This window comes from Taudactylus pleione, unplaced genomic scaffold (assembly GCF_031769625.1).
Source record: "Taudactylus pleione unplaced genomic scaffold, aTauple2 ptg000019l, whole genome shotgun sequence".
Taxonomy (NCBI): Eukaryota; Metazoa; Chordata; class Amphibia; order Anura; family Myobatrachidae; genus Taudactylus; species Taudactylus pleione.
In genome coordinates this window covers 25,422,994-25,450,018 of record NW_028284421.1, presented here as the reverse complement: position 1 = coordinate 25,450,018, position 27,025 = coordinate 25,422,994, and the positions used below count along the sequence as shown (strand labels likewise).

At 41.9% G+C, this 27,025-nt stretch overlaps 1 protein-coding gene across 2 annotated transcripts in view; it reads right to left on the bottom strand.

The window, feature by feature from the left end:
* Window positions 1–14,178: 14,178 nt before the first annotated feature.
* ICE2 (interactor of little elongation complex ELL subunit 2) overlaps window positions 14,179–27,025 on the bottom strand; it is a 126,323-nt gene continuing 113,476 nt past the window's right edge. For both annotated transcript variants that reach the window (XM_088446182.1, XM_088446184.1), the window contains exon 16: window positions 14,179–14,689. In XM_088446182.1, the coding sequence (XP_088302308.1) occupies window positions 14,519–14,689 (171 nt within the window). In that variant the 3' untranslated portion in view covers window positions 14,179–14,518. The remainder of the gene's footprint in view (window positions 14,690–27,025) is intronic.

Below are 27,025 nucleotides of genomic sequence, written 5' to 3'. Positions count from 1 at the left end.
GTGTATAAGGTGTATATAGCACATAAATGCTTTCAGTATGTATATTTGGGCCCCATTCCCAAGATATTTCATTATGATATGCAAATATTCCAAAATACGGAATATTCAGTTATCCAAAATACCCCTGGTCCCAAGCATTTTGGATATGGGAGACTCAACCTGTACCACATTTTTTTCTGAATTTCTTAGGGGGTGCCGTGATAACAATGCTGATACTATAGGGCGCTGTTGATCAAAAAAGTTTGGGAACCACAGGTCTAAACAGTAAATACTATGTTTTATCTTTTTGTTTTTATTTTCATATTACCATTGGTCATGAGGCCGAAGACATTTTAATGAGATAAGTCTTTTATCCTACTATCCTTTTGGTACATCTGCACTATTTATAGGGTGAATTTTGTCACCCATTGCACCTGTTTGCACACTAGTAGGCACTCAGTTTTCTTCATCGGTTCAAAAATTGCAAAACTGCGTCTCACAGTATATTGAGCCAGAGCAGCCACTCATTAATTGAGGAGTGTCTTAAATAATAAAATAAATTTCAGCTGTTACACTTCTTACACTTGTCACTGTTGTCACATGTGAATTACTGATATACCTGTGCGCTTTTCTACATAGTTTGCATATATACACACATACACACACACACACACACACACACACACACACACACACACATACACACACAACATGGGTGGGTAACCAGCAATATTCAACTTATCAGCAGCCTCTTTAAAACAAAGATATTATTGACAAGCAGCATAAGAGAAAAAAGTATCAGTGACCGGAAATGAATGAATGCTCCACACAATAAAGATTGCAGACCCTTGTACATTGTCCCTTTGGTGATAATCTAGTACGCAGGAGTGATAGCAGCTCACGCAGTAAAAATACTACTGAGTATAAATATTAACTGCAGTTATTACACTTGAGATGACATTACGACAAGCGGATGGTTTTACAGTATGTACACAATACTTGCATTAGACTTGGAACTAGAAGGTAAGAAATATAAAATGCCTATGCAGTATGGATAATAGCTGTCCTCCGCCCATCTGATACATACAGAGGGGGCGAAAACCTCATTCTCAGACTCTCCCTAAATCTGTGGAACTGTGCTTGGCTTGTTCATTGCGGCTTGGCAGGTCAATGGTTCTACTCACAAGCCGTCACTTTCTTATTCCCAGCAGGCTGCAGATACTTAGCACATATACACTGCATGGTGAAAGCAACAGAATGTGTGTATGTGTTTTCTCAATTCAGCATAAATACCTTCACTGTGAGTAATGGGGATGTCGAGGGGTGGGGCAATAGAATCCATGGAATTTGATCTGAAAACACACTTCTAACCTCTTCACAAAACCGTGTTTTATAGTGGAGAAAGATCTGGAAAGTATCCAAGGAATGTTAGAGAGTATGATTAGCCAATTTATTATCAGAAAATTATATTGCCCAATTGAAACAGTTAAAACTTTCAGTTCATTCAGGACTCAATTTGCCACGTAAAATAGTGAAAGCTACAAGCGCAGTCCAACAGAGAAAAATATTGTGATAACTTCCATGACAATTTTTATATTTTTGCCAATTGCACAACTCTTCTGAAACGGTTTTTATTTTTGTTTTAAAAACTTTGTTATGGTATTCCCTAACATCTAACTAATAATTCTAAAAAAAATAACAGCACTTGCATTTTATCACGCAATTAAAATATTAATAAAAAATAGACCCTGTGAACACCTGTGTATAAGAAGCGTACTGCTTGCCATCTACAGGCCAAAGACTTCAATTTAACTGCATGCTTTGGTGGCCTCAATGGGGAAGAATCAACTGTTTAGTGCTTGGACAAGCTGGGCCAATAGGGAAACTAATTGATTCACTCAGATTATTCCCAGAACGGAGATTGTATGGAGGCAAACATCCAGCAATACTAGACCATCTTCAGCACACGTGTGGCCTGTATATGCATTCTTCAAGTGTCTTGCAGATTGTCGTGGACAGAAATAAAGTTGTACAATATACAGGATCACAACTGCCACCAACATCATTCCCATACATCAGGGGACTAGACTGTGCTGCTTGTGTTGGGAATCTCCATCATCCTGATGACATTAAATCAAACACACAGTGCAAACAAATATTTAAGCAGTTTGTTGTTGGTAACCTTAATTAGAAAAATAAAGTAGCTAGACATGGGAATCTACAAGAAAAACCCCTCAACATTTTTTCTTTTATTACAATCCGATCCCAACTTTCCAAATGATGGAATTGTGCATATGTCCCTGACAATTTCCCTCCTGTTCAAGCCCTATGCTAATGAAGGAATTGTGTCCATACACTGCTCTGCGTGATGGCTAATTGGCAAAGTGACAAAATATAAGAAAATAGGGTAGTAGTATTGTGTCCTTGGATCCTATAACACTCTCTGCTGCACAAACATTCAGGGGAATTAGTGGACTATATTGAGATAAAAGTTTGGGGTAGCATTAATTGTGGAGAAATAAGTAAAGGAAGATTAGAAAAGGATTTCCTCCATTATTCTCTATGTGATCTCCATAAAAACTATTCTTCACAATATTTATTGCACTTTAGTCTTATGAGAAAAAGAAATGATAATTTACAACAAAATGTTACATTTGCATCTCTGTACTAGAGAAATATAAGGAAATACTTATGTTTGCCATTAAATTTAAGTCTACGAACCAGTAGCAGGATGCAGACAAAGGGTTTTGCTTTGCTTCTAGCTAACAGGGCTCTGACACTGCTCCTCTTCCCTAGAATCTCATTGTTCTTCTGTTCATTCTCAATTTACACTTATATTTGGAGTATAAGAGTAAGAAAGAGCAAGTAACTGTGCATCTTGGTAAAACCATGCTGCACTGCAGGTGGGGCAGATTTAAATGTGCAGAGAGAGTAAAGGTGTCCATCCACTAGACGATTTAATTGAGCAATTGAAAGATAACGATATTGTTATTGTTCAATCGTTCATAAATAGTTTGCAAAAATGTCTAAAATGACCAGAGATGCGCGCTCCCGCTGGTCGTTTAGATATCCATCATCGGGCAAACATGCTGGACAAGCCGACGTAAACGTCAGGTTCAGCATGTTTGCAGATGATTGATGTGCCTACACTGAACGACTGCTCGTTCAGTGTAGGAACATCACAGACTGACAAAAGATTGCTCGACAACAATGGGCTCGATTCAATTGAGCGTGATATAAATAGCGCCGGGAGATAGCTCAGGGTTTTTAGGCACGAGAACGGGCATTCCCTGACCTAACTTCCCGGCGCGGTGCTGTTTTCCCGGCGCTTAGGGCAGAAAACAGCCTCGCGCCGGGACTTTTCTTGGATTTCTGCTCGCATCCCCGGAGGGATGCGAGAAGAAATCCCTAGTCGGGGTTAGCTGCGCGGTGTATTGAATAGCTCCGGAAGCTGATTCCCGGCACTATTCACATCGCGTAGAATAGAATCGTGCCCAAAGTCGTAATCGTGCAGTCGTTTTCATGTCTTCTAGTGGATGGGCACCTTTAGATTTGGGAGGGGTGTGTCCGAGCGCAAATCTTAATTGCAGTGTAAAAATAAATGTGTCCAGCATTTGTGGGCTACATGCAAAAGCAACCAGTATTTACCCTGCATGTAAAGAAAAAATTAAAAAATATGTATTTGCACCTTTGCATTGTAACATGGTTTATCCAGGTACACAGTTAGTTATACCCCTTTACACCAAATTCCCAGGTCCAGCCCGGGTCACTAAACACGTGTTTTAAGCTGTGTCACAGTGGCTTCAAACCCATTTACACCGCAGGCTGGACCTGGGTTATTGCCGAGCATCATCTCCAAGCACCAGTGAGCAGGCTGTTCCTACGCTGTAAATGATCACCCGTTTACACTGCCCCGTGACCCGAGTCCAACCCTACTTGATACCCTGGTTGCATTGATGGATTTTTCAGGTACCTTTATACAGAGCCGCGACCCAGGTTGACATGGCAATAGCCCGGGTTATTTGGCCAGGGGTATAACTCTATTCCCAAATCTAGTTCAGGCCAATAGCACAGAAATAGTCTACAAAAAGAGCAGAGTTGAAAAGGGCACAGTGTCTTGGCTGGTTGATCTGTGTCTACCAATAGCCTAGGAGAAGGCGAATTAACAGCAAGTACAATAAATGCCCCTTTGTCCTTCAACAATAGGACACAGATGGTGAGATGTCCAAATGGGAGTAGAAAAACCTAAGATTAAAGAGTCACCTGGCAGACTGTCCTATCAATGATGGCCTCTGCAGAGGATTCAAAAGATGTAAACACTTAGGGCCATATTCAATTAGTGGCGAAAACAGACGTTTTTCGCCCCAAAAAACAGGCGAAAAACGCAATTGGGCGGAAAATGTCCATTTGCGCCTGTGGTGAAAAAAAACGGCAATTTTTGCCGCTAATTGAATACGGCCCTTATATGGGATTGACTGGAGTGCGAACACCTTATGACATACTGCCAAGAATGTTCTACTCGTTGAGTGTGCTTTCATCTCAGAAGGAACCAGTCATCCTTATCCAGGGGGAGAATGACCTATGACCCCTGTAGAAGGACAAATTCATATCGCAACTGGCAGCTCAGATAAGCCTTGTGGTCTTGGGACCGAACAGTCTGGCTATGTGGCATGAGCTCTTTTTCAGACATCGATGTAGGATATAGCAGTATGTCTCACATGGCAACATTTAAAAATAAATTGGTGAAAACATACATATATGTGAGGTAATGCCAAGGTTTATCCTTAATAGCAGCATGGCATCCAGCTCTTCTCATAATTGCTGTAAACCTCTGGGAGCAGTGCAGCTCCCATTAAGTTGTCCCCACCCAGAACATTGCCATAACTAAAAGATGAGCAGCATATTGTCAACACGGATGAAGAGTGTGGAAATAAAACCATGAGCAATGCCATGTTCTAGGATACAAAGGAGCCTGTCCCTGAAATAGTGGAGAACTTTTTACGAGTGTTGATATCAAAACCAGAGACAACCTTAGGCTGGTATACAAAGGATCACCGTGTTTTCATGGAACAACAGGTATAGGGACAACAGCCAAAAGCTCAGACAAACCTTACGAAACAACAGCATGTAAAAAGTTACCTTCAGGGTGAGAAAACACAAGGGAACCAAATAAAGAGTCCCAAAGAAGCATCCTGCAGGTCTAAATATTATAGCCTACTGCAATAACATAAAAAGAGAACATAAGGGTGACCAAACTTGTCCCATTTATTTTAAAAAGAAATGACAGGAGTGTGTCCAGCTTGCACTGGAGGAAAAGAAAAAATTCAGAAACATACACATTCAAAATGCATTCTGGCCCAGGCTCCTCTGGAAGAAAAGCAATTGACTGACAGGGATATCCAACATCAACATATTCCCATAATACCACACACCACAGAATATGTCACACTATCTATATATGAGGCATGGTCTACCGGTGGTCATTTTCCATCTCCTCTCATTCAGTGTGAGTAATTGGGACTGTTTATTCTGGATTTTTTGTCATCTCTGCTATCGTAAAGAGGCAGAGATTTATTTCCAGAACACAGAAATTAATTTTGAATAAAGTACATGTGGAAATCAGTGTATGGCACTGCTTTCAGGGTCCAAATCATAGTCCTCACCATCCTCATAAAGTACCTGATGGCAGTGCGAGGAGTGGTCAAATCTGGATATACGAGGGTGGGTCAATAAGTAATGTAACAAGACCTCTCGTGTGTGTAATGTTCTCTATCTCATTCTAATTTCCCGCCAGGCCAGAGCAGGTACGTAGACCACTGCTTCCCCTCACGGCCATTAGACTGTGCCTAATATCAGTCATACTGTCCCAACATCAGTTGTAAGATGTCGGGGCTGGCGGAAACACGGTCAAACATTGAGGTGTGATAAGATTCCTGCCCATAAAAAGCACATCAGCAGCTGAAATTCATTGCCAACTTGTCGAGGTGTAATGTCATGTCATGGAAACAGGTTTGGGTTTGGTGCACTGCCTTTGATAGCGGCAGAACAGATATTGAAGATGAGCAGCGATCCGGCCGGCCAAGCACATCTGCCACAGATGACAATTTGTGAGGCATTGAAAGTCTGATTCAGGATGACAGACGCATTTGATTTTATGATATTGCTGAAGAACTGAAAAACTCAGTGGGTACTGTGCATGGGTGGCAGTTAAGATGCCGGCAGATCGAAATCCTGGCGCCGGAATCCCGACCCACAGGCCAGAATACCGGCGACAGAATCCCTACATCACTTGAGATGCTGACGCCGGATACTGACAGCAGGCATCCCAAACTTAAGTATAGCGGGGCGCGTTAGGATTAGGCCTCTGGTTAGGTTTAGGGGGGAGGGTCAGGTTTAGGCACTAACGGGGAAGGTTAAGGAGATGCTGCTGACTGCCGGCATCCGACTACTGGTCTCCAGTATGAATTCCCTGTGCAAAACACTGTTTATGAGCAACAGGGGTACAAGAAAAAGTGCTCACGCTGGGTATAGAAGCAACTTACAGAAGTTCACAAAACCAATAAGATGGGATTGTCTCTTGTGAACTTGACAGTACCAGGAGGAGAGAGTGCAGTTCCTGCAGCATATTGTTACAGGCGATGAAACGTGGGTGCATGAGATGAAGCAAGCACCAATGACACGGAAACATGCATCGTCCCCACCTTCAAAGAAATTCAAATAAAAGCCACCAGCAAAGAAGGTCATGGCGACCGTGTTTTGGGACCACAAGGGCATGCTTCTTGTTGAAATCCTTACCAAGGGAAGGGAGTTGCATACTGTGAATGCTGTCCGCTATTGAGACACATTGAGCTGGTTGCAGAAGGCAATTCTGCAAAAATTACTTGGGTTGCCAGGCGTCAAATTGCTGTACGATAATGCCAGGCCACTCAGCTAACCTCACATGAGTTGTTCCAGTGCTACCTCTGTGAGGTACTGGCCCATTCTCCCTACAGCCATGACCTAGCACTGAGTGATTTCCATCTCTTTAGACCAGTGATTCCCAACCTCGGTCCTCAAGGCACACTAACAGTCCTGGTTTTAGTGATATCCATGATTGTGCACAGATGGTTAAATCAAAATAATTAGAGGTACTAATTAAGTCACTTGTGCTTAAGTATGGCTATCCCTAAAACCTGGACTGTTAGTGTGCCTTGAGGACCGTGGTTGGGAAACCCTGCTTTAGACCATTGAAGAAGCACCTGGGTGGAAGGCAATTCGAAACCGACAGTGAAGTTCAGCAAGCCGTCATGTTCTGGCTTCTTCTATGCCAGGATAGATGCCTTGGTGTACCGTTGCAACAAATGCTTAGACCTGTATGGGGAATATGTGGAAAAATAATCTGTACCAAGGCCATACTATTGATTATACGTATATGTACTAGTTGAATAAATGCACGCAATGAAAGGTCTTCTTACCTTATTTACTGAATCACCATCATATTTGCTCCCGGAGAGAATGACCCTTGCCTTGTCTAAAGAAATTCCTCTCAACCACTGTATCAGAATGAAATGCCAGGAACACCAGTTAATAGGATCAGTGACAACTCGGGAATCTTTAGAAATGCTGTTGTGCTACTACAGAAGATGATGTAAGATAGATCACTAGCTACCTAGATTGGACCTTCAGAAGAGTATCATTTATATACAGAACAATTATAACTCCCTGACAACGTAAAAGTGAAGCCTAGGAAGCCATATTAGTAAAAACAGACTGAGCTGATGCCAGCCCCAAAGAAAAAGCCTAAAAACTGGAATTAAGGGCCTGATTCAGAGCCGATCGCATGATGTGTATGCAAATTGCGTAGGCAGTGCTATCGCACAGCAATACATTAGTACGCCCAGTATTTCTTAGAGAGCGATCATATAGTGTATGCAGACACCCACCAGCCTGTTTTAAGATGCCCACTTGTGCATGTCATGTCCAGGAAGTGTAAGCAACCATCGATACATTGGGTAACATCGGATGCTATCGCAGAGCTTGACCATACCCTGCCGCAAGCACTGCAAGCACTTCAGTGTAAAAACAAGCCAGGTGACGTGTACTATGATCCTGTCTTTTAATTATGCACAAAACGCCTCTAAAGCGCCGTTGAGATGCTCAGGCACATCTGCGTTTGCACCTCCACTTCCCTGTTTTTAATAGCCAGCCCCTCACTCACTCCGCTGGGCTGTCTATGCGCAGAGAGCGAATGCATTGTGAACTTTTGCTAAGGTATGCGCACTGCGGTGCATACGCATGCACACAATACATACACACTGTATACCATCGGCAGCAGCGAGAGTATGCATCTTAGCGAACGGGTCTGAATGAGCTCCTAAGTTCACTGAAAAGAAAAGTAAAGGAAGTTTTGTTGGTCCTTACATAAGGAGCATGGAAGGCAATGATTATTGATCTAAAAGGATGACCTAAAAGGATGACAGAAATTATCCTCCCCTCACAGCCTGACACATTGGCAAAAATTACTTCATATTGAATTGCACCTGTAAAAGCCCGTCTGACCTCTTGCTTAAGGAGTCTTTGAGGGATACCACATCTAGAAGAGGAATCGTGGTCCTAGACTAATAATAATCGAAATGGTCCTCAACTGTAGAGAACGGCATTCCAAATCTCCAAGAGGAGAACAAGAGAGTCCAAAAAGTTTTCAGATGCAAAAGCATTGGTCTGTCACAAACTCATTAAGTACCAGAAAATTAAATTAAAACAATCTTTGTGAAGCCTTGGTACTACTTTATGTAAAATTAAGTACTGTATGTGTGAATAAATCATTTACATTTTTCAATATGCAATTTAGTTTAAGATTCTTCTTGTGATAATGTGAATTTCCCAAGTGTATATTCTTGAAAAAATATATAGTGTAATAAAATTAATGGAACTTCTTTCCCTATAACTGGGTACACACTTGTCCAATTCTCATCTAATCCACTCCAACGAGCCAGTTAGTCAGTTATTGGCAGAGTATGCACTGTACACTCACACTAACTCTGATATCATCCAATCCTGGTCACCTGGTCTTGTCAAAAGTTTTAAACCTGCTGAAAAATCAGGAGACCAGATCGCCAATCGCCATACGGAGACTGGTTTGTCCAATTCTTCTCCCAATTCATCCCTGTGAGCCGGTCTGCCAAAGTTTGAAAATGTGTGCACAGTGACACAATAATTTCAGCAGTGTCACACTTGAGCGTTGGAGTTGGCTGGAACAGGCATGGGAGGCTGAAGTGGAGACTGAAGAGCCGTGTATGAAACTGGGTGGTTTGAGCTAGCTCTTCCTCATGTGTTGAGAGAGGAGAGGAGGCAGTGGAATTGCTGGTGATGGTTAGCCCGAAGGCGAGAACAGATAAACCACTTGATTTAACTGTATGTTGAATTGGAACTGGATTTGAAGATATCAGATTGGAATAGATGATGTAGAATCTGATTTGGAACCGAAGTTGTAGAATCGGATTAGGAACAATGATGTAGAATCGGATAGGAAGCAATGTTGTAGAATTGGATTGGGACCGATACTGGAGATATCGGATTGAGACCAATGTTTGGAGATAGGAGCAAGTTGTCAAGGTTCGCTACAAGGGATTCCTCAGTTGGAGGACTGGGAGCCGGGGGGGTTAGGGTGGCTAGGAGGAAACTGATAGGGTGTCAATATTAATATCCTCTTTATTCGTCAAACCCAGGTGTTGGCTCGGCCTGACCAGCGCGGAAGTCTAACCTACTTGGTGGTCTTCACCAGTGACCTCTCCTACTGTGATGCGTTTCGCAGCACCAAGTGAGCAGGTCGTGGCCCTCTGGTCAGGTACTTCGTAGTGACGAGGAGACCACGAGAATAGCGGGAATGAATACGCAGGATAATTAATGTAAAGATTACTGTGAGTTGTACATTGGACTACAATGAAGGGAACTTGAAACGTGAGAACACTGGAGACCCCAACAGGGGCTTGCACTAGAGAGTATCTTTCATGATCCGGACTGTATAGAAGAGCAGCACTAGGAGTCAGTACACGATTGCTGTATTGAGTACACTCGCTGGTGATTCAGACACAGTACAGGCACAGGAGAATGACACTTGGAATCAGTACACTGATACTGTACTAAGGGCCTGATTCAAACCCGTTCCCAAGCATGCACAGAGGCAGTTTCTCCTATGTGCATGCTTGGGTGGAACTAAAAGTCCCAAAATGCCCCGCGGCTAGCAAGTCCCCGGCTGCCTGTGCTGAGCATCCACTGTGCTTACCTTCTCTGCCCTCGAGGTCCCGGAGCTGCAGAAAATAATACTCCTTGCTGTCCTAGGACATCTGCTCCACTTTCGCCTGTTTCCTTCCATCCTGGTGGTGGCACTGCCCTTCCTCTCCTTCTCCTTGGGCAGCATCGTGAGTGTCCCAGTGTCTGGGATGCCCAGACTAATGTTACTGGGCATCTGGTTATTAAGCAGCAAGAAGCAGCCCACAGACAAGATTACCGGCACACTTGCGGCCCATATCCGATCCTGGGCCCGGCGCATCAGTACCAGCTGTACCCCCGATGGCAGCCCTGGCTACAAGAACCCTTACCCATGCACTCATCTCCCAACTTGACTACTGTAACCTTCTCCATTCTGGCCTCCCTCTATGCCGCCTCTCTAAATTACCTTTAATGCTGCTAGCCATTTTCCTCTCGTGTTGCATGGCATCTGCCTCCACCTCTGCAAACTCCGTCTTTGGCCACCTTATGCCCCTCAGAATCCAATTTAACTTACGAAAGGTTATTTACAAAGCCCTTAATAACCCCACCCCACCCTCATTCTCTGTCCACACTCACTCCTCACCTTTTCTCTTGTGACTGCCTCCCATACCCACTTCCAAAATTTCTCCCGCTGTGCCCCTCTACTTTTGTATGCTGTCCCTAGCCAGGTCACTCTCTCTAGCTTCACTTTCCCTGAAGACACACGTTTTCACTCAACGTCTGAAAAGCCAATGTCCACACACTTATCAATATTTTCAAAAACAGACCTTCATATTATTTTAGGTGTAATCAAAGTTTTCAATTTGCATGAAGATATGCATGAACATTATACAGTAAAAAACATACTTAAAATGACTATATTCACGTGTGAGGAACCCAGGTTCCTCATCTAGTTTGTTTGCTGCACATTTTGAATGTATATTTTTAATGTTATTTTTGGTCCAGATTCTGTGACCTATTATTAAAATACTGATTACACTATTCTGGATTTTTCCTACTCTTTTTATGTTTACCTCTGTGGCAGGGCCGGTGCTATAGTGCTCGGCGCTCCCCCCTGCACAATATAAATTTGCGCCCTCCTACAAATATGTCCTCTTCACATGTCTCTTTACAATAAACTTACCTGAATTTCTTTCCACTCTTTTTTTCTCTCTCTCGCTCCTCTTGATTTCCTTTAACTGTGTTTTTCTCCTTCTTTACTTGCTTCTGCTGCTTTCTTCCCCTGCTTATTCTGTTCCTTCCAGGGTGCGGTGCAGCCAGGGGTGGACTTTCTATAGCCCTGCCCATATGGAAATCTCCTATTGACAGAGGCTCCCATATAGGGTCATAGACTTATATGGGTCAATTAAATTGTAATACACTTTAAAATTAATATGTGAGGTTCCTATTAAGAATAAAGCTCCCATTTATGTGGAGTAGGGGCATTAGTGGCTCATGAAATCTCTGAGGGGCTTCCTGGGTGACATGGCCGCTAGCTACAGTGCGGCCGTGTCACTAATATATTCACAGTCACTGTTGGCCCCCTCCAGCTGGTTGTGGCTGTGCACTGCCTCAGGCTGTCAGTGAGTACAGCACTCAAGCAGTCTCTCTCTCTCCACTGTGATACAGCCGCCTAGGCACGACCGTATCACAGCCTTGTCTGTCACTAACTTTGGAGCTACAGGGCTTCCGTAGTCATGTATGACAAAGTAACTGTAGGCCAGTGACTGATTGTGATGACCAGGCCGCAAATGCAGACATTGACTGTCGGAATTGCAGGCATATTAACCACTGGACCACCTAAGCTCTTACTGCTGAGGAGATGGCCCGGGACACTAAGTGACGGTACAGTCCAGGGGGCCCAGCACGCTCCTGGAGGGGAAGGGGGAGGACCCTGGGATTGGCTCTGTAGTGCTAGCATAGCAATAGTGGATAGTCGGTCGTCTCTGCAGTTAAATGGGAAAGGGCACTCTCACCGACACCAGACTATCAGCAAGCATGAGGCCGGAGCAGGGAGGGCGCATCTCCAGCCTAGCACCCTACTGCAATGCTTATCCTGCTTACTGCATGTGCTAGCACTGCTCTGTGGAAGATCATTGATTACAGGGAAATCGTTTATACTGTATACAAGTTCAAAGAATCCTTGATGTGCATGACTCAAGGTAGAGTATGAGAACTACTACATAAGTGGTTAATTCATTCATTAATTGGTAGATCCTCCATATTTGAATTCCTGGTCGAACATACTACACAATGACTGATGCATGCTCACATTTCGGAGACCTTATTCCAGTAACAATCAATGTTGGTACGTATTACACCAGTGAGGTTTTTCTCATTTACATACTCTCGAGAATATGTGGGATTGAAACATTTGAATGAAGTCCAGCCTTTACAGGTCATTCCTTAGTTCAAAGGGATGTATCACTGATATAATTTGTATTATTAATCCTGTTTATATTGTATAAGTACCAGCTATTGTGCCATTCCTATATGCAATTTGTTTTAACTTGTGTTGAATGAGATTACATTGCTGGAGTGGTATACGTTAAGGCTGCTTTAGTGTGCTATCTTTGATTCATTCTTTTTCTAGTACAAGCCTGGCCAACCTGTGGCTTTCCAACTGTTGTGAAACTACAAGCACCAGCATGCTTTAACAGCTGATTGGTCAGAGTGTATACTGGTATGTAGTTTCACAACAGCTGGAGAGTCACGGGTTGGCCAGCCCAGTTCTAGTAGATCCAGAAGTCATTCTGCATTTATACAAGTCCTGTACAGATGTAACCACCGGAGAGGTGCAGGAGGTCTGCACACTTTCCACAGCTGATCATTCTGGTTCTATGGCCCACCAGGAATCACCATATCATCAAAATGTATCTGGTTATTTCAGTCCTGAAATTGCTAATATCTTCCAAAGTCCTAATATTTGAATTAGATCATTCCTAACATACTCCTGTAGTAATAGAACTTCCTGCACTTATATCATTAAATGAATGAATATTTGCTATAATACGTGATAGTATAACTTGTGCAAAGGCACAAAAGTGAGAAAAATATAATGTATGCTTGTTAGAGTACCCAAAGTTATAAAATCACTAATGACAAAAATATAAACCAGAGTAGACATAATGAAAATTAAGGATGTCTGGATACATACAATAGACACCTGCATGTCCAGCCTAAATTACCACTAAACCTAAACTACAAGTAGGTATAAACAGAAAAATGTAACCATTGGACTAGCAGGTAGGACGGCAAAGCACCTTCACCTTGGAGTTAAGGCCCCATACATCAGCAATCAGAAAACCAAAATTGAACAATATGAAGATTTGTAGCTCGAATTTAGGATTTACCAATCTAGCAATCTGCACCCATACATTACAGATCTTTTTCATCGATTTGCAGATCGATTTCAGCAAATACAGATCTTGAAAGGCCCATCATATTACTAGTAACGGTCAGAAAATCTGCTGATTGTTACCATACACTAGCAATCTACAGCCCCAATCCATCTGTGAAATCCAACATGTTGGACAATCTGATTTAAAAATTCCAATCACTTTTTGGTTGAAATCTGCTATCTGTGAAGCCCATACATTGCAGATTTTTTTACACAATCATCTGCAAAATGCAGAATTGCCACATGGATTGCTGATGTATGGGGGGCATTACTCATTTGTGCAGAATGAAAATAAAAATAAATACAACATCTCACTGAACTCAAACTCGATGAAAGTGCTTACATCTGAGGCAGATTCTTGCTTGATCACTTATCTATGGGACTCGATAATAACTATAAAATGTATTAACCACAATAGTGAACTATTAAATATCAGCAGGCTCAAAGTTTGTGTGACACCAGTAACTTGGTACACTAGAGCTCATGGGGATTTGGGCAGTACATCAAAACATGAAATTTCTTTTGGCATTACAGAACAATATCAACATGAATTTAGTAAATCTATTAGATACATTTTCACTTAAAATTAGACTTTATTCTTTGAGGAACAAAAACACATTTTATTTTTATATTATTTGTAAATACCAGTTGGTTGTTATTTTCTGATCTCAGGTAGCACTGGCAAGCACCTGAACCCTGGGGAACGTCACCCATTAGCCGGTTATATTTGTGAGGTGAATCTTTTCTTTCAGGACCATAGTCTGGTTCTTCCTCGGGAGCCTATTTGACCTGCTTGAAAGCAATTTACACACCTACTTAAGGTTTGGGTTCCCAGTTGAAGGATAGAACAGGACAGTGAAAAAAGCTCCTGTCTAGTATCTTATACAAGTCCTTCTTCTGACACCAGATTCATGTCTTGCCCTGCAATGCAGCTTGTGCTTTCCAAGCTTTCTGTTTCTCTTTCAACCTTTTTAGTCTGTTCCTCCCCTTCTTCTTTGGCGACTTTGTGCTATTTGTCACATTGGTAGTCCGCAAATCTGTGGCTTTTTCACGGGTAGGAGCTTTTCTTGGCTGATTTACCTGTAAAAAGGAGGACATAAAAAATAGATATTTTTGGGGACAGTGCTGGCTTCTTCAGGCACACCCAGACATTAGACATCATGAGGGACTTATCAACTTAAGCAGACCGCACATCTTCCAACCAATCAGCAATGATCAAATTGGCCATATATTTAAAAGCGGACATGCACTGTGCAATCATCGGCCAGATCAGACAAATATTGGCTGATTGGGCCGATAATTGCTCAGGATATTTCTGCAACCGAGCATCAATTATCGGTTGGTCAAGAAAAATCTTTCAGCATGCCCGACAGATGTGAATGTGTGTGTTTATATAACTCACTATCAGACAGAGAAACCAATTATGTGACTGTGTATGGCAAGGATATTTTATGTTTTCAGGATGTCAGATAATTAGTCTTTCGGATGGTGAGTTTTATCTGACAGTGTATAACCACCTTAAGTCTATACTGACATCACTGGGCTGGTTATCTGAAGATGCCCCTGACTTATTCAACTCAGATGATTATGAATAAAGATTCCTTTTGAGATCACACATGCTCCCATATAAGACCAATTGTCCAATATTGCTGCAGATATCACAGCATGTGCGGCCAGCATTATCTTATCTGTGGTGTTGTTTTATCATATACTTTCCAGTTTCTCTCAATTACTGTGACGTGATGTGTTCATTATATTACAGCTTATGTACATTAAAAAAAACATTTATGCATTTATTTATTAAGAAATATCTATGATTTATGGCCGTCTTCTTTACAATGCTCTTTTACACCAACCGAATAGCCCGGGTTACTGCCGGGTCGGGCCTCAGTGTGAACAGCTCACAAAAAAATAACCCGGGACGATTTACCCGCCAATCTTACTCGGGTTGAAAACGGGTTGGTCCCGGATCATGCGGCAGTGTAAACGGGTGCTAGCCAGATTATTTGACCCGGCTAGCTCCGAAAGACGCTGATTGGAGCTTCTGGGGCACTGGCAAATTATGTCATTTGTCAGTGCCCTGCAGAGAGACAGCTCTCTGCACATGTGGTGCAGTCATCGATTTCCTGCCTAACCTGCTGCACCACAGCAGCCTGACCAACAGCCACAACAGCCTGCCAGAGCCAGAACTGCAGCTTGCCGTCATTTCTGCAATGCTGAGAGCAGTCCCCACCCCTCCCTTCTGTGGCCTTTTGTGACCTCATCTTTGTCAGCCCATAAAAAAGTAAATTTTTAATCACATCTATAGGGAAAAGCAGGGATTACTCGGGTTCAGTGTGAACGGGGCCAACCCAGGAACAACGCTAGTCGAGTTGCAGTGTAAAATGGGTCTGAAGCCAGGTTCGACCCAGGATTGACCAGTGTTCAAATTTCCGGGTCGGACTCGAGATTTTGGTGTAAAAGGTGTATGAGTGACCCTCGCAATTCTTTCCCCTTCTGGCTGAATGCACATTTATTCCCCCCTTCAGCTGATTTGTGTGCAGTGAGAATACAGGAAGCAACAAGATGGGACAAAGAACAAACATTGGTACAGGGGTTCTCAACTCCAGACCTCAAGTACCGCCCAACATGTCATGTTTTGTGGATGGCTTTAATTATGCACAGGTATAATCTATTTAGCTGGGTCATTAAATATCCCACCTGTCATGATCGTGCAGTCGTGTCGGTATCTACAGTCTGTACCGGTAATACGCGGCATATGCATGTGATATCTGCAGGCTGTCAGATAAAATGTCTGTCAGTCTGACAGGCATTTTATCTGACAATATATGTCCAGGATTAGCAGTAACAGTAATGCACAGTGTATGTACAGCATTAGCTGCAATGATTAGAACAGTCATTTGCTTTACAAATCAACTAATAGAAAGTACTTCCCGATATGTATACTAGTAAAAGCAACCCCCTATAATGTGCAACTTACTCTATTTATACAGACAAATAAGTTGCCCGTCGTAGTAATATACAATAGTATACCACCTGTAGTAGTAATCCCCAGTTATAAACAAGCCATAGAAGTAATACCCGGTAAAAATCCAAAAGGGATAGTAGTGGACAGTGATAGGCTATCAGCCTTACCAAATATTAGAACAGTAGTATTTATGTCCACAAATGAGCCACAAGCAATAGTAGTACCAGTTTCAGGGACATCCAATAATTTGTTATCAGTAACATAGAAGGGTATTTATTTTACTGCTGTTATTAAGACATCAGCAGTAGTAATGCTAAATTATACACTATGGGGGTCATTCAGACCCACTCGCGAGCGGCAGTACGCTCGCAAGTGGGTCGATGTTCCCCACTGCGCATGCGCACGACGGAGGGAGCTCCGTCGTGCGCATGCGCGAGCCCCGGCGAGCGAAGGACTTTCCATCGCTCTGGGTCTCGCACCAAAGGGGGCGTGCTGTCGATGTTGATTGACAGCACGCCCCCTTTGGTGGGCGTTCCGGGGGCGTGCCTGCCAGACGGAGGCGTTCCTATGGGAACGCCTACCGTCTGAAGCCGGCCCCACTGACATCACTAGTGATGTCAGTGGGAGTGATTTTGGCTCTGATAGAGCCAAAATCACTTCTGGCCTTGCGGTTGAGAAACCCGACCACAGGGTTTCACTCGCAAGTCCGATGGTCGCGATGGTCAAGACCATCGCGACCATCTTGTTGGACGCTCGTATATGCTGTGGGTGGTGACCCACAGCTATACGAGCGTCCAGGAGGACGCTCCATTTTAATGGAGGTGGGCCCTGATTCAGAGCGAGCGCTCTCGTCAGAGCATCCGGCTCTGAATCAGGGCCTATATCAGCAGCAATTGTGCCAAGTAATTTGCCAGGAGTAACGATGCCCTAATAAGCTGCTATCACTAGTAATGTATGATAATGGAATTATTGTGCATTAGTATTACTATTGACTTGTTACTGCTGATATGTTGTACTATTCAGTATTAGTCCTTCTGGCTCAGTAATGCCCAGTAACATCCAAGCATTAGTAATATTACTTCTCACATATTATATATTTCAGCTATAAAAGTAGTGCCCAGTAATTTATATTCAAACCTTTGCCCTCCCAGGCTATGCTCAGTCCTGGCCCCTGGGAAAGTCCCATGTGACTCTCGGAATGCCAGATGGGCACAAGTGTTATAGAATGTAGGTGGACTGTGCTATGATCATATTCAGAGGTTAGGTCACATTGGTTTAGTGGCCTGTGTCTGCACTGACTTTCCAGCACACAACATATACAAATTATCCTGCTTCTCACCAAAGTGTACTTAGACATTTCCAATTGTTAGAAAATGATTCATACCCAGTACCGCAGCTGTAGCCACTGACTTTATGTGTAAAAGTTTACCTTAAGTTTACAAAATATTAATTTTAAAATAGAGCAACTTTAACTTCCTGCAACCAGATAACCAAGAAAAGTGTGTATCGTTTTCTTCTGTTTACTACTGTAAATATTAACAATACATTGAAATCAGATATTCACACGTGGTTTTCCCAGCACACAGCTATTAATTCCTGTGTGTGAACTACAGTCCACCACAAATAAAATGTTAAGGTGGCAGAAACCACAGACAGCAGGTCATCATGATATAGAAAGTCTACAGGAACGTATGTGTTAGGAGTGAAGATTTTTCTACCTCTAAACAAACACGGGAGACTGCCACACCTGGTTTATCAGAGAAAGAAAGGTTCTTTTATTCTCCAGAGACAGGTAGAGACGTGCATGACAGACCCCACCTGAGGAAATCTCCACACCTTTCCCATATCTTAATACAGGGAAGAGGAGCCAAGAACTCTGCTTTCCCACCAACTCAGTACCTGCCCTCTACCGGTCTTTTTCCTTCCACAAACTGAAAATGTTTAGCTAATAGTTTTCTCCATTTCTTTTTTTTTTTTAGATACATCAAGGACCAAGAAAAATAGTGTTAGATGGGAGGGTTTTTTTAGATTCTCAGGCTGACCGGCTGTTCCCGTGAGGATATTATTTCAGTTTACAGACAACAAAATGATATTAAATCATTGTATAAATTACATAAGATAGTATATAGATATAGATGACACTAAATGGTTTATTATAGAACAGATTATGCGGCATATGTATCAAAGCTTGATGTGAGATAAAATTGTGAGATATACATCACCAACCAATCAGCTTCTAACTTACATTTTGCAGGCTGCGTATAAGAAATGACAGTTTGGAGCAGATTGCCCCTATATGTACCAGTGGCCATCTGCCCAGGTTTCTATATGAAGAACCCTCAACTACATCATGCTAATACAATTTGAATGCACCTACAAGAGAGCAGAGCCAGAAGCACTTGGTCTGCTGGCCGTGAGAAAGTTAACAAAATAATTTGGCAAGTCTTTCTAACCCACCTCAGTAATTGTACATGGGAGGGACGCATTGCATTGTGAGGGAAAACTATTTAATAACAAAGGCCAAATAGCAGAAACTTGGTTTGCCAGCCATAATAATAAGTATAAACTATAAAAAATTAAACATGCACAGCTCCAGACTGACAAAGGACATATGCTATTTGTGGAGGTTAAGTTTACAACACATTGCCCTATAAGCATACCTAAATAAACATCTGTGTGTACGATAGCACCTATTTTATAACTTGAAAATACTTGTGCGCTTTCAAGAAAAATACAGAACTCAAAAAATAAATGTAGATTTATTGACATTTTATCACACAATCCTATCAAGTTGTTTATAGAACACATTAGATATTTGCTGAAAGCATGACGTGCTACTAAGGCCTGCTTTATAATAAGACCGAATTAAAAATTTATGTAAATGTGATGACAACTATAAACAGACACAGCTTATAAATAATAGATTTGCTTTTGTCATGTGTATCATAGAATACTTGTACTTATTATATGATATGCCATTTTCTATGTTCTGATTCAATGTCTCACATATCTTGTATAGAGACAACTGCAAATATGTTCTGTCTACTATTTAGATTAGGACATATTTCTATGTGATATACCATATTTGTAGTATGGAATATTTTAACACTGTAAAAGTAAATAATTACTAGTGGCTTAAAACACATGTCTAAGTAAATAGTTATACCTGTGTACTGCCCATAGCTTTATTTCAAGGGTAATTTGCTTGTTTTACAAAAAGCTGTAAAACATTTGGGCAGCTCACAACATTTAGATTGTGCAACTGATCCAAGACCTTGGCTGACTGCTCCGATATTCAGAAACCTGTGCACACACAACAGGAGCTTATTCATGCCAAAAGCATGCACACCCAGATAGAGAGATCAGGCACAACCGTTCCACAGAATGTGACACATTAAGGGGGGTATCCAATTAGCCGCAATCTGCAAAAAATAGGGATTTTTCGCTGATTATCGCCGTTATTTGCCGATGGCTTCCCCCCCCCCTATCCTATAATTTTGGTCGAAATAGGATATTTCTTCCGAAAACACATAGGATCCGCGATGAACTCGCGGACCTATGTGTTTTCGCCATTTAGGTGGTGAAAAAACGGCACTTGTTGTGGATTATTTTTCGGGACACATCAGGTCTCGAAAAATATTCACGATAAGTGTCGGCGTCGGGCAGCACTTCAGGGATAACTGGATGGCCCCGCCGCGACCAATTAGCAGCGCTACTTTAGCTCTGCTAAGTTGGTTATACACCTATACAAACCTATACAATCATCAGCCAGATCACCCGATATCGGCCTGATAATTCGGTATATTTATGGAATGGGTATGAAATTCGATTCCCGTCAGCGGCAGCCCGACATGAGCAGAGTTCGAAGCAGCGGAAGCCCGACAGCGCTGGAAATCCCGATCGTGGATAGGTGAGTATCTACTAACCTAACCCTCCTTAGGGGTGCCTAACCCTAACTTCCCCCCCCAAGTGCCTAACCCTAACCACCCCCTTCCCCGCTGCCTAAACCTAAGTCCCCCGGGGGGGTGCCTAACCCTAAATCCCCCCCGGGGGTGCCTAACCCTAACCCTCCCTCCCCCTAGCCTAACCCTACCCTCCCGGGGGGTGCCTAACCCTAAGTCCCCCCCGGGAGCCCTAAACCTAACCCTCCCCCCCCGTGGCTGTCCGCTCGCGGCGCCCGGCATCACTACGATCGTGATGGCGGGCGCCGGTCTCGGGGAAATGCGGGCGTCTACATCTAGATGCCCGGCATTTCACCCTTGCCAGGATATGACAGTCGGGAAGCCAGCTGCCGGTATTTAGGCAGTCGGCTTCCCGATTGCATACCATTGATATTGTGTTTGAGGCTGATAAATGTCCTCTAACTACCTTGCTTTACCCCGCAACAGTTTGGAATATGTAGCCCCATTAAAGAACTACATCTGAAACACAAGTTGCCTTAATATTTAAATAAAAAAAAAAACTATCATATTTCAAACATATGTATGTAAATAAAAGGCAGTAAATCTTCACAGTACATAAGATATTTGACTATGAATATATTTGCAGTGTTCTGACATGATCATAATCCTACCAAATATTTTCCGTTTTCAGACTTGTATGATTTTTTTTCCTGGGTATAGATTTAGAAACACTAAAGCTGGCCACACATCTAAAGATTATCTGTCCAACCAGCCAACTAGTTGATTGGTTGGAATGAAAATCTGGTAAGGAGTATAATCAGCAATTTGCTCCCAAATGCTGGAAAATGGACCAAAACTGCTGTTTGTACAAATTGTTAGATCAAACATTTAACAAACTTGTCTGACTGACCATTTTCATCTGTTTTCTGGCATTTAGGAGCAAATTGCTGATCATCATTTACTCCCATTCCTTACCAGATTTTCATTCCAACCAATCAACAAGTTGGCTGGTTGGATGTAAGTTGGTCTAGTGTGTGGTCAGCTTAAGGGATAAATGTTACATTGAGGCTATTGCCAGGTCAGGGAAGCTCCATCAGATATGTTCCTTCCCCTCACATAACCACCAGCTCACATGCATGCTGCAAATCCTGTAACTTTGTATGGTGCAGAAGGAATGCAATGTCCCCCTGCATAATCTTCCACCTGGCCTTCACTGTTGGGACTAAATTACTTAAGGCGTAGTGACAATGCTATAACTAGAGAACATACAATGGCCTCATATACCCATGTTGCATTTTCCACTAAAGTGAAGTCCTCTTATTCTGTGTGCTTGACTATATTAGAGGTACAGTGACAGTGGACAGCACAGGAAAACCCTATAATGACTGTAAGTATAGTCTTGCAGAAGGAGGTGGAAGTTGAGGAGCAATAAGTAGGTATAAACGCCTGCTGACCAGTCCTCATGTCACTGTTTGATGATGTATGAGAACAAGGTGGCAGATGATGAATCTAAAATACATATTATGGAGAAGAAATTTCACGTGACTTTAGTAGATGTTGCAACAATACCTATATAAAACAAACAACAAGGTAGCACCTTTGACTGAAACAAACCGTAATAAAGATAATCAAGAGCTTCTGATCTGGAAGCAGCTTTCATAAACAAAATAGCTTAGGATATAATAATGAATCAGAAAGTGCTGTAAGTATATAAAAATATAATAATAAAAGAATGTGTTAGAGAATAAATAAATAAATATACTGGATCTTCAGGGATATATACAGTAATTTCGACACACACAAAATGCAAGTTTAATCAAGATGTTTATAGCCCCTTATATGAATCAGCAGAACAACGTGGAAGTAGCTGCCCCTACCGACGAAGCGGTCAGTCTGAATAGCCGGCGTGTCTCCTTCTGTTCCTTGTATTGCTAGCCACAAACTCTAAGATCAGAGTGACAGTTCTTGGATGATGGTTCTCAGGGGGCTTGCATCTTGTGAGAACAGTAGGGCGCAAAGCAAGCTGCCTGAGACGTCGGCTATTCAGACTGACCACTTCGTTGGTAGGGTAAGGTAGGTACAGCTACTTCCATGTTGTTCTGCCGATACATGGGAGGAGAATCACCAGAGAGTCACACAAGGGGCTATAAACATCTTGATTAAGCTTGCATTTTATGTGTGTCGAATTTACTGTACATATCATTACAGATCCAGTATATTTATTTATTCTCTAATACATAGATTCATTTATTATTATATTTTTTATATACTTATAGCGCTTTCCGATTCATTATTGAAACTAACAGTGTCTATATGTTTTTGTCTAATGCAGCTAGTTGTGAAAAGGAGGGGTAACTATACACACACTGTACTGTATGTAAGAGATGAGCACACATTTATCTTACATCCAGCACAGTCCAGGGGATACTCCCAGGATAAAAGTCACAGTCCAGACTATAGAAGGAAGAGGACCCACACTTTAAAGGCATACCTTAGGCAAAACTTTTTCCTATTGTTTAATCTCATAAAATATGACATAAAACGAAATTCACACATCAGAGGTTGCAATCCACATTTCCCTGGGCATTATAGCATTTGTAAACAGCCACAGTTCAGCAGCTATGTTGAGTGCAGCAATTATCAGGCTGCCCATAGTTTGTGATCCAAGAATGACATCAAACTCCATTCTCCACAAATATGCAACTCCCTCCAATCCCCCTCCTCAGATCAGAGCGCGGGTTTTTAGCTGTTCCTAGCAACAACTAGACCAATCACTGCACTGCATGTTCACAGCTAAAGGACTTCCCTGCCAGTTTCTGTATAAAAAAAACAAAACAAAACGCTGCAGTAAAAAATGGACCTGGAAGGGAAAACCCATGTACTGGAAAGACTAACATTCCATATGAATATTTTATGCAGAGAATACAAATATAACCCAGTGTAACAAGAGAGTTAAAAAGCTGGGAGAAACGAGGAATTGGTAGTTGTATGTCCCCATATTCTGGTCTGAAGCCAATAATCATGTTCTTAATGTCTCACAATAAATCTTAGTTCAGTGTTGGCTAACCTTGACACTCCAGCTGTTGTGCCCTGCCACAGTTTTAGCATGCCCTAATAGCAAAACTGTAGCAGTGCATGCTGGGTTATGTAGTTCCATAACAGCTGGAGTGTCAAGGTTAGCCAACACTGTCTTAGTTCATGGAGATGTGCTCAGCGTTGTATAAATTTGACTTGCATATGCGATTCAAAATACAGTACACATTTCAAATACTACAAATGTATTACAGCTGTTTGAAGATATAAGAGCAGCAATGTCCTCTCTAAATACAAAATATAACTAAAAACTTTATTAGGGGAAAGCACCTTCTAAAATCAAGTGTATCCTACAAAATACACGGAAGAGTCAAGTACATGGCTGCTGAACTACAAATTAACAAAACACCCTATCAGATTATTTACATAACAAGTATACCTGTATTGTACATAACATTGAGTCCTGGGTGAGCTTCAGCTGCTGCAAACTAAACAGGAACAATTAACTGCATAACCAGAGCAGTAACGTTTTCAGCTGTGCTCAGGTCAGCGCTGAGAGCAACAAGTCCAAGAGCCATAGGTTTCTCATTAGCCAGTTTCTCATGGGCTGTCCATTATCTTTTACCAGGTTTCCACTGGTGACCGGAGAAAGCCATGCTTAGATGATACACAGGTCTAATCTAATGGTATTGCATAATTTAGATCAGTAAATATTACTGGTTTAAGTTTTATTAAATATATGCATTGCAGTTTGGTAATATGCAATTCCACTTAAATGGTACTGAATCTTAGTATTACCTAAAAATCATAACAGTCTGCTGTGTCCCATAAACTAATCTTCAGCACATTTAACATTTTAATCAATAAAGTTAATATTATAGTTTATAAATTAAAAGTTGAAGTGTACTAAACAATTTATAAAAATGGAGGAATAAACTGGGAGGTACAGGCAAGCAAAAAAAAAGCCTTCAGCCTGACGTCACAAGGAAAGTGCAGGAAAAACTTTTAAAATTTCTGTATGTCAATTTCTTATCACCATTTTTTATTCAATAAGCATTATGAGTTTTGTCATATTAAACTCCAGTTTATAATATTCTGTATTTGTGTTCTTCAACACATGTCCAGGTGTGTTTAGTCTTGACAAGGTATTTGTTTTCTGTCCGCAAACTGGATTTATGTGTATGCATTTCTAAATGGTAGCGCAATATGTGTAGCTGACTTCATGGCAATCGCTGTTTCAGTCACCTTCACCAATCTCCCTGGTTTTGTAATACTCCCTCCCCAGGGTCTTCTTAGCTAATGAAAAGTGCAATTCAAGCCACTATCTTCATACAGTGACTGACTATGGATGGAATTCAATTAGATCCATTAAGTTAACGCCGGACCCTATTCAATTAGCCCCGCTTATCTAGGATTTTTTCTTCAGGTCTGAGACCCGACAAGAAATCCCCGATAAGTGTGCTGGTATCAGATAACAGCCACTTAACGGCCGAATCCGTGAAGTTTTCACGGATTCTGGTTGTTAACAGCTGATAACTGAACGGACGTTGACTCAGGTTAACAATTGTTAATAAAGCTAAATCGGGTGAAAAAAGGAGGCTGATTGAATAGCCTCGGGCGATAAAGCCAGAGTCTACCTCCCTTTTTCACCAGTGATAACTTATCACCTGTAATTGAATACCCCCATATCATACCTTTTCTATATTATGTCACTTTTGCGGACACAGTTACTACGGTTTTCATGCAATGATTGCAAGAGAAAGCAATAGTGGTGCGTTTCACTATTAGGAAAGCAATAACGGCTATTAAGGGGTATAGAAAAAATGGGGAAGAACAGGTATGAGGGGAAGGGGAGATTAAAAACTTGTTTCCGCCAGCATTAGAATGATGCAGTCTAATACCTGGTACTCATTTAGCCGACAGACCACTTTGGTGTGTAAGCAGATGTGCATACACACTTACCGACCGACCAATATGTGGCCACGGGAACCGGTAGCGACATCAGTGTCGGCGGGTCCTGTGGCTGGCACATGGGTCTGTCGGTCGTTTGTACACACAGGCAGATATGCACGAAAGATCTGACAGATATATTGCATCTGCCGTGCTGCAAGGCAAACACAATATATCTGTGAACTACATAATTCACAGATATATCGGGCGTACACACTGGTCAATGACTGGGACGATATATATCGTTTGTTGACTGTATGAACAATATACTGTCCAGTGTGTACCCAGTATAAGAAGAAGTTCTCAACTAACCTCAAGGTAGAAGCGAGCTTACCTATGAGCAATAATGGATCTATTAACAGGTCTTTAATAAATGAGAGGATTAAATAACAATTCTCTAAATCTATGGGATAATATTGGTTGTGTAATATTAGCTTGCAGCATGTGATTAACATTCTGTTGAAGTACTAAATGCAAGAAATGCATAAAGCCACTCCAACCTCATTTGGTCCTTTCATTGTGGAATGCATAGTAAATGTCAGAACAACTTGGAAACTTGAACTTTGTATTATACAAAGTTGCATTTAACACCACACTTTTCTGGCATCAATGCTTATTAGCACTACTGCGCCACGTGGGCTTTCAATACTCCCTGAGCTTGTCTTATAGTTTCTATTAACATTTAAGGCATGGTATAAGTTAATTTTGTCAGTAGCAGGAAGGGTTAAACCTATTAAAAATGGTACTAATGCCTATGGTTTTTATACTTGTCGCATAACTACCTTAAAAGGTTATCGCTACAACTAGTCATTGGATTCAACATCTTCTGAGATCTTATTTGAAGAGACAAGCAGGCCAGTTTTAAGATCGCAATGCCCTAATAATGATGGTGTATGGCTAACCCTAACATCCCCCCATGGGTGCCTAACCCTAACCCCCCCTTCCCTACCCTAACCCTCCCGGGGGGCTGCCTAACCCTAAGTCCTCCCCGGGAGCCCCTAACCTAACCCTCCAGCGGTTGTCCGTGCCAGGCTTACCTTCGATCAGCATGCCGGGCGTCGGGCTCCCGGCGTAGGTAAAATGACAGGAGCCGGGATTTTGACGTCTGTCATTAGACCCTTGCCGGGATTAGATAGTCGGGATGCCGATGGTTGGCATCCTGACTGCATACCCCCTGCTCCTGTATTTTTCCATGCTCCCATCTCATCCATCTGTACGTCCTTGTCCCTTAACTCTTGCATGTTTCTCTATATCACCTATTATTATATCCTATGCAGTGTACTTTGTGTCTAAGGCATCAGCTTTAAGGTCATCTTATGCTACTATGTTTGATGTTCTGTATTTTTTTGTTACTAGTACTTTATTCATTGTATGGTGCTGTAGATTTATGCAGTGACCTATACAGGAATTATATTGTTTTGTTCTATTGCCTGCTATATGTCATGATTTGTTTTTGTTTTTTGTAATAGCATCTAGGTAAATTAAAAGAAAAAAAAAAAAAAGGTTGGAAATTCAGATACATTATTAAATAAACTAATTCCAACACAGGAGAACAGCTCCAAA